This window comes from Etheostoma spectabile, chromosome 16, assembly GCF_008692095.1.
Source record: "Etheostoma spectabile isolate EspeVRDwgs_2016 chromosome 16, UIUC_Espe_1.0, whole genome shotgun sequence".
Taxonomy (NCBI): domain Eukaryota; kingdom Metazoa; phylum Chordata; class Actinopteri; order Perciformes; family Percidae; genus Etheostoma; species Etheostoma spectabile.
The window spans coordinates 9,413,596-9,422,014 of record NC_045748.1 but is presented as its reverse complement, the minus strand read 5'-3'; the positions used below and the strand labels follow the sequence as shown (position 1 = coordinate 9,422,014).

Here is an 8,419-nt window from a genome sequence, read left to right as displayed (position 1 = left end):
GAAATTGGGAAAAATTAGAAGTTGGAAAAATAAATAAATTGCCATGTGTTTAAAATCGCAATAATATTGCATCGTGGCACAAGTGTCAAGATGAAATTGCATCGGGAGATATAATAATAATAATAATAATAATAATAATACATTTTATTTAAAGACGCCTTTCTTGGCACTCAAGGACGCCGCACAGGGAATTCATATACTAAAAACAGCAAAACAAATACTATACAAAATACAGCAAAACAAATACTATACATAATAATACAGCAAAACAAATACTATACAAAATACAGCAAAACAAATACTATACAACAACAAAACAAATACTACACAGCAAAACAGAACCAATACTATATGAATGTGAACAAATCTCACAAACAGGAGGCTGTTTGGCAGCTAAAACAAGCAAGTTACTTTAAGTTTGTACTTTCCGTCCCTAGAGTCAGAACTAAACAAGGAGCAGCGTTCAGTTTTCATGCTCCGCATATTTGGAACAAACTCCCAGATAATTGCAGGTCTGCTGCAACTCTGTTCTTTTAAAGTTGCCTTTTTTAAGTAATTCATTTTTTTACACCGCACTTTTATACATGCATTTGATACCCACCTTATTCTGATTATAGATGTTTTTATATTGTATTTCTTTTGAAGATTATATTTGGGTCTTTGACAGGACAGCTGAAGAAATGAAAGGGAAGAGAGGGGGTCGCCAATATACTGTATAGAGTATATGGGCGCCCGCTCTCCCAACTGAGCTATCTGGGCGCCTGTTTTTATATTCTCTTTAACAGACTTGTACTTGCAGCAGAGTATTTTTACAGTGTTGTTAGTACTTTTACTTCAGTTACACATCTGAACACTTCTCTATCTCTAGTTTAATCTGATTTGTACAATCAATCCTCACAGAAAGAAGTAAAAGACGAGAGCTGCAAAGATTAATTGATTAATTGTCAACTATTAAACAAATCATGATTTTGATGAGCAATAAATCAGTTTGAGTCATTTAAAAATTTCTCTGATTGCAGCTTGTTAAATGTTAAATATTTAATGTCTTCGCTCCTCTGACAGTAAAGTTGTGGACAAAACAAGACATTTGAGGACGTCACCTTGGGCCCAGTTTTCAGCATTTGGACATTTTATAGACAGAGCATCTATTCGTTAGTTGCAGCCCTACAAAAGACGTGCGTGTTTGTTTTTTGTTGTCTTGTTGAATCCTGTGACGGTTGACTTCTCTGTCCCTCTAACAGCTGTCCTGGAGTCAGTTTCTCTGGACAAGTTTCTCCCTGAATCCGTGGCCAGCAGCGAGCCGGGCGACTTGTCTCCCTGTCGCTCGCCTTCAACGCCGAGGCATCTCCGCTACAGACAGTCGGGAGGTACGGCGACGTCGCACAAAGACACACAGATACACACTCGTAGAAGGTCATGCGGTTCTTCTAATGTCTCCGTTTCCTCTCAGTCACGCCGGGGGAGAACTCCCGCTGCCCGATGTCGCCGGCCTCAGCGTTTGCGATCGCCACTGCTGCCGCCGGGCACAGCAGCTCCCAGGGTGAGCACGGCAAGCCATGAAGGACAAAAGACACGCAGCTCAGTTGGGCTGGGTGTCTCCGATGATTTCCTGATTTCATTCTGATTCACCATGTCCCGATTTGATTACTTTTTTAAATAGGGAAAGTTCAGCTGCAATACCATGTTCCCTTGGATGTACAGTGGGGTTCGAAATTTGTGTTAATGTGCAAAAAATCGTGCCAAGAAAAGATGGAAAAATCTCCAAAAGGAATCAAATGACAGATTAGACATTCGTATTATACGTCACAAAAAGTTAGATTTTATTAACATCATTTTACACTTTTAAAATAACAGAAAACAAAAAATGACATCTGCAAAAGTTTGGGCACCCTGCAGAGTTAATCCCACAAATGCATGTTCCTTACAAATGAGGCACCATTTGAACGGGAACTAAACAGTCTTTCCAAAGGTATAAGACTAATTGCCAAAAAGCATTGTTACCACAGAGAAATAATCTACCAAACACAAATGTTCTTACTTTTTGTGCTAAGTTTAGATCTTTTAGACTAGAGTACTTCTTCCATCCCTGATTGTTGTTGTCACACCTCCCTACTCCAGATATCCAGGGCTGATAACAGGGAGATAAAGGGCAAGAATGACCTACGATGTTTTAAAGAGTTGTCCTAATCTTTAATATCTTTCCTTCTAGGTTTTAGTAATTCGGAAAAAGTCCTTGACAAAGAATTCATCATCCGGAGAGCTGCTACCAACAGAGTCCTCAACGTGCTGCGGCACTGGGTCTCCAAACACTCGCAGGTGAGTCCACAACAGAACGTCTTTACTAAGTGTGTCCAGAAGACCCAGACCTGTAGAGGACACCTGACAGAGACGGTTGTGTCTGTTTTCATCACCATCGCCCCCGTCTGTCTGTCCGGCTGTCTATATGCGCGTGTGTGTCTACATGTCTGTCTGCGCGTGTGTGTCAGTCTGCGTGTGTCTGTCTGTCAGTCTGTCTAACTGCACGGGTCTGTCTGCGTGTGTGTCGTCTGCATGTGTCAGTGTGCTGTAGTCTGCGTTTCGTGTACAGCTGCGAAAGTGTGTCATTTCCGTGTGTTGGTCAGTCTGAGTGTGTGTCTCTGCGTGTCTGTCTGCGTTGTGTGTGTGCTGTCTGTGTGTGTGAGTCTGCGTGTGTCTTCTGTCAGTCTGCGTTGTGTCTCAGTCTGCGTTTGTCTGTCTGTCTAACTGCACGGTCTGTCTGCGTGTGTAGGCTGCTTGTGTCTGTCTGTCAGTCTGCGTGTGGTGTTCAGTCTGACTGTGTGTGCAGTCTGCGGTGTGTGGTCAGTCTGAGTGTGTGTCAGTCTGCGTGTCTGTCTGCGTGTGTGTCTGTCTGGTGTTGTGTCAGTCTGCGTGTTGTCTGTTCTGTCAGTCTGTCGACTGCACGGGTTCTGTCTGCGTGTCTGTCGTCTGCCAGTGCGTGTGTGTCAGTCTGCGTGTGTGTGTCCGTCTGTGTGGGTGGTGTCAGTCTGCGTGTGTTTCAGTCTGCGCGTGGGTTTCTGTCCTGTGGTGTGTAGTCTGCGTGGGTCGACTCGGGTCTGTCTGTCTGTAGCGTGTCCATCTCTGTGTTGTGTGTCCAGTCTGCGTTTGTGTCTGTCAGTCGTCTATCTGCTTGGGTCGTCCCTCTGTCATCGGATCCTGTCAGTCGGTCGGGCAGTCGTCGTCAGTCTGTCGGTCAGTCTGTCGTCGTCAGTCGGTCGATCAGGCTCCTGTCGTGCAGCTCTGTCGGTCGCTCTGCGTCGGCTGGATCACTCCGGACGTCGGATCGGGGAAATACTCGGCGAGTTCAGGGGGGAGGATTCGGATCGGGCCATTTGAACACTCGGATCGGTCGGATCGGAAATCGGATCGGTCGGTCTTCGGGCGGGGGATGGGAGGGGGGGGACAGGGAAAGGAAAGGTTAAAGGAGAGTCGGTCGTCTTCGGTCGGTCGGTCGGACAGTCCTTCTGTCTGTCTGTTTTGTCCCTGTCTGCTGTCTGTCTGTCTGTCTGTCCGTCCGTCCTCCTCCTGTTACTCTTTTCCCCGACGGAGGTGCTCTTTGCTCTGCGTGTCTCTCTCCCACCCGGGACGCTGCAGAAAGGTCAGCGTCCTCCCCGGGGACAGTGAAAGGACGATCGTCTCCTTTGGAGATTATATAAGATGCTATTTTAGTTCTTGGATGTTAGAGCAGCCTCAAAGTTAAACCTGTATTATTTGGTCCTGGTGATGAACACAGTTCATGGGTCTGATCGCTAATATTAATATTATTAATATATATTAAGTATGGGAACTCACCTGTGAAAAACTTAAATTAAAATCAAGAAGATCTTTATTATCTTACATAAAAAGCAAGTTGTGTTTGTCTATAAACATTACGGTAAATTAACTTTGTAATTTTTTTGTTTTGTATTTATTTAAATAAGTGTCTGGCTCTAGGGGTCCCTGTCAATCAAAACTAGAAATGAAGACAAATGTTTTTCACATTTTGCCTGCATTTTGATTTTAATTGGTTCCTACATGAACACAATTTTTTTCTGTTAACATTTGTTATTTCACATGAGAGATTTCTATGTTTATTTTTCTCCCAGATATCCTAATTGGTTTGTGATTGGTGCTTTTCAGGCAAAAATGAAAATACAACCCTGTATGTAAATGTCCTCTAGAGGGCGTCCTTCTCATGTGCCGTCTCTGTAGCTGGAGACATTGGACATCAATTTAGAGCAGTGGACCTTTGGATGCAAACAGTTATTTAGATATATAATATAATACTACTTTAATACATATTTTAAAATTCAAATAATTATCAATTTTAAATTAGAAAAGATTCTCTGAATAAAACTACATTTTCTGAACTCCAGACTCAAGTCAGTCGTACTGCAAACATGCAATATGATAAACGTGTATTTATATGTTGATCTTCAGGACTTTGACATGAACAGTGAGCTGAAGACGGGGGTGATCGGTCTGTTGGAAGAGGTGCTACGAGATCCAGACCTGCTGCCCCAGGAGAGGAAGGCAACATCCAACATATTAAGGTACAAAATAAGAAAAGAGTTATAGAGTTGGGATCTTATTAACTGTTCTAATGTGTATACGTCATTCTCATATAAATAAATAAATAAATAAATAAATATATATATATATAATATGAAAAATCTAGTGACCATCAAGAAAATGTTGATTACAGTGTTTTAGAGTGGTTGACCCGGGTTACGAAATGTCTGCAAATGCAGATTTTCTCATCTGGTGCATTATAGTGTTTCACCTTTTACCTTTCCTCTATGTTACCTGAAGGCTGGATGCCAAAACACATTAACCTTTTTATGAATCCTAGTCTAGTTAGAATGTGCCAGTTGTAATATTACCTTTTGTCAAAATGATTTATTTTTTTTTCTGGTGCCTGGGTAGCTCATTTGGTAGAGCGCGCACCCATATACAGAAGCTCAGTCCTCGACACAGAGGCCGCGGGGTTGATGCCCGTGACTCTTTGCTGGATGTCATTCCCGCTCTCTCTTCCTTTTCATGTCTAAGCTGTCCTGTCACAAATAAAGGCCTAAAATGCCAAAAATAATCTTAAAATGTATTTGTATAGCATCCTTTATTACACGTAAAGCCAAATTGCTTTACATTGAAAAGATACACATTCAAAAAGCATGAATAAAAAGAAGAATACAATTAACACTAGACATCCAACAAAAAAATAACAAGGGTGACCGCCAAATTCTCACACACACACACACACACACACACACACACACACACACACACACACACACACACACACACACACACTAGTTACACAAAACTCTGAGAAAATAACGTTTTGAGTTTGCCTTTGAATGGGGACACTAATGAGTGCCTTGGATTTCTTTCTTGTTGCTCACTGGATTTGTTTATGCTCCCTTGTCTTGTTTTCACCGAGACCAGAAGCTCTCCAGTTCTTCGGTTTTACATGAATTAAAATCTCAATCCCACTACTACAATAGTACTACAGTTCACTATGCACACGTGTTGTAACGCCGTCTGTTTCGCTCAGCAGTGCCCTTTCTCAAGAGGATCAAGACGATGCTCAGCTGAAGATAGAGGACATATTACAGATGGTCAGTATTTCCGCCTCTCAGTACCACAAAGAACTTAGATTTGAGTTTATTCTGGGTACATTTTTTTTAAGCAATTGTTGAAATTTATCTGCAGACGAGCTGTCCCCTACTACACTTCATTGTGGTAAGAATGACGTCACTCCCTTAAGGAACACCAGCAGCTCTACAGTAGTTTCTGTGTGATGTGGATTCCCAGTTGTAGGTGGATTCCCAGTATGTGGTGGAGTTAACTTGGGATACTTTCACATCGTTCGTACTGTCGTTCGGTTCATTTGTTCCAGACAAGGGCAACACAAATTATACATTGTATAATTTACCAGCCGTTTTAATTCCTTTTCCCACCGCAGTGTTTGCTCTGGTCCGAATCAGTTGAAGAGCTGGAGAACCAAAATGCAATGCATATATATATATACACACACACTACACACAACACACACACACACACACACACACACACACACACACACACACACACACATTTAAAAGATTGATACTTTTTGCCTGTGTATAGATATAGTATTGCCACTGAAAATATCGTGATACGATGCTGTATTACCCTCCACCCCTAGTGAAAGCCCCTTTAGCTCACTGGTACTGTAGTTCTTCAAAACTGCTTTTTGAAATTCTGGACTACAAATAGTGTGTGTGTGTGTTTCCAGGTGGAGAGTCCGAAGGCCGAGTGTTTTGAGTCTCTCTCGGCCATGGAGCTGGCGGAACAGATCACTCTACTGGACCACATCGTGTTCAGGAGTATCCCCTACGAGTGAGTACTCACACCGGATACACCTGCATGTCCGCACTACTGTGTTTCAAATGGCTAATTTTTTAAAAACCATGAACAGTTTTTTATGGGTTTGTAATTTCCAAAATTTCCTAGAAAGTCTTCTTGAAAGGTTTATTAAACATTTATAGTTCTATGTACGTTCATGTATGCATGTATGTATATGTTTGTGCGTGTATAAAAGCATATAAATAGGTAAACAATATTGTATTGAATAAAATTGTTTGTATTTAACTAAAGTATAAAAAATACAAAAAGAGGGGAGAACCCAAAAAGTTTTTATAACTTCTAACTTTTAACTACTTCTATTTGAACAAGGAAATCTTTTTTTGAATCCTACAAATTTGCTGAGGATTTTGTTTGTGTGTTCTTGCGTGTACTGAAATGTTCTTATTTATCATTTTTTTAACCTCAAAATACACGCAAAATAATAAACTTTAACTGCACTTCATATACTACACAACAATACAATCACATTTTATATTGAAAGTTCTTAAAATGTTTGGATGTAAAATTAAAATCTGCAACATGACAAGTAATTTATGGATTTAGTCTGGTGAAAAGTCTCTAAAATATATTGAAGTATAAGTAGTATAAAGTACAGGCCAGAAGTTTCAACACACCTTCTCATTCGATGCGTTCTCTTTATTTTCATGACTATTTACATTGTAGATTATCACTGAAGGCATCAGAACTATAAATGAACACATGTGGAATTATGTACTTCACAAAAAAGGGAAATAACTAAAACATGTCTTATATTCTAGTTTCTTCAAAGTACCCCCCCCCCCCCCCCACCACCTTTGCTCTGATTACTGCTCTGCACTCTTGCATTGTGTTGATGACTTCCAATGGCTGTCGGCTGTGTATCAACATGACTTCTGCACCACACAACTGATGGTCCCAACTTCATTAATAAGGCAAGAAACTCCACTAATGAACCCTGACAAAGCCCACCGGGGTGGGGGGGGACCATTTCAGGGACTACCTCATGAAGCTCATTGAGAGAACACCAAAGGTTTGCAGCACTATCAAAACAGCAAAGGGGGGGGGGGGGGGGGGGGTACAGGTGGGCCTTGTCAGGGTTCATTAGTGGAGTTCTTGCCTTATATGAATGGGGACCATCAGTTGTGTGGTGCAGAAGTTCTGTTATACAAGCCGACAGCCTATTGGAATCGCATCAACACAATGCCAGAGTGCAGAGCAGTAATCAGAGCAAAGGGGGGGGGGGGGGGGGTACTTTGAAGAAACTAAGAATATAAGACATGTTTTCAGTTATTTCACTTTTTTGTGAAGTACATAATTCACATGTGTTCATGGTCATAGTTTCTGATGCCTTCAGTGAGAATCTACAATGTAAATAGTCATGAAAACAAAGGAAACTCATTGAATGAGAAGGTGGTTCCAAACCTTTGGCCTGTGCTGGACCTTGAAGGTACTTCCAGTACACCGGACTGTTGTGTGTCCCTGCAGGGAGTTCCTGGGTCAGGGCTGGATGAAGGTGGACAAGACGGAGAGGACTCCGTACATCATGAAGACCAGCCAGCATTTTAATGACGTACGACAAAACAGGGTTTTCCTCCAAATTTTCCATTGTAATCAATTAGTTGATCGACAGAAAATTAATCAGCAACTCGAAAATTGATTCATAATTTTTCAAGAAAATTGTCAGTGGTTCCAGTTTATTAAATGTTATGCTTTTTGATGCTTATGTTTGTCATATGATGATAAATTGAATACGTTTGGGGACAGAACTGTTGAGTAAGTTAACTTTGATGTTGGGAAATTGTGATTGTCATTAACCCTCGTGTTGGCTTCCCGTCAAAATTGAAAATCAACACTTTGGTTGATGCTTTTTATCGATGGTTTTAACTTTTTTTTACGTTTAACACTGCGTAACGCTAACTTATTAACTTTAGTTTTACAGTTATTTTTGGAATTTGTGATCAATAAACTTCATTTATAGGAAATTATACCTAATGTTTGAGTTAGAAAAGCAGAAATT

At 41.1% G+C, this 8,419-nt stretch overlaps 1 protein-coding gene across 7 annotated transcripts in view; it reads left to right on the top strand.

The window, feature by feature from the left end:
- rasgrf2a (Ras protein-specific guanine nucleotide-releasing factor 2a) overlaps positions 1-8,419 on the top strand; it is a 46,959-nt gene that overhangs the window by 33,739 nt on the left and 4,801 nt on the right. For 2 of the 7 annotated variants that reach the window (XM_032539698.1, XM_032539692.1), the window contains 8 exons: positions 1,242-1,367; positions 1,451-1,540; positions 2,210-2,316; positions 4,456-4,568; positions 5,570-5,633; positions 5,728-5,757; positions 6,293-6,396; positions 7,888-7,972. In XM_032539698.1, coding sequence (XP_032395589.1) covers positions 1,242-1,367; positions 1,451-1,540; positions 2,210-2,316; positions 4,456-4,568; positions 5,570-5,633; positions 5,728-5,757; positions 6,293-6,396; positions 7,888-7,972 — 719 coding nt within the window. The remainder of the gene's footprint in view (positions 1-1,241; positions 1,368-1,450; positions 1,541-2,209; positions 2,317-4,455; positions 4,569-5,569; positions 5,634-5,727; positions 5,758-6,292; positions 6,397-7,887; positions 7,973-8,419) is intronic. The other 5 variants (XM_032539699.1, XM_032539695.1, XM_032539693.1 and 2 more) reach the window with 4 other exon arrangements.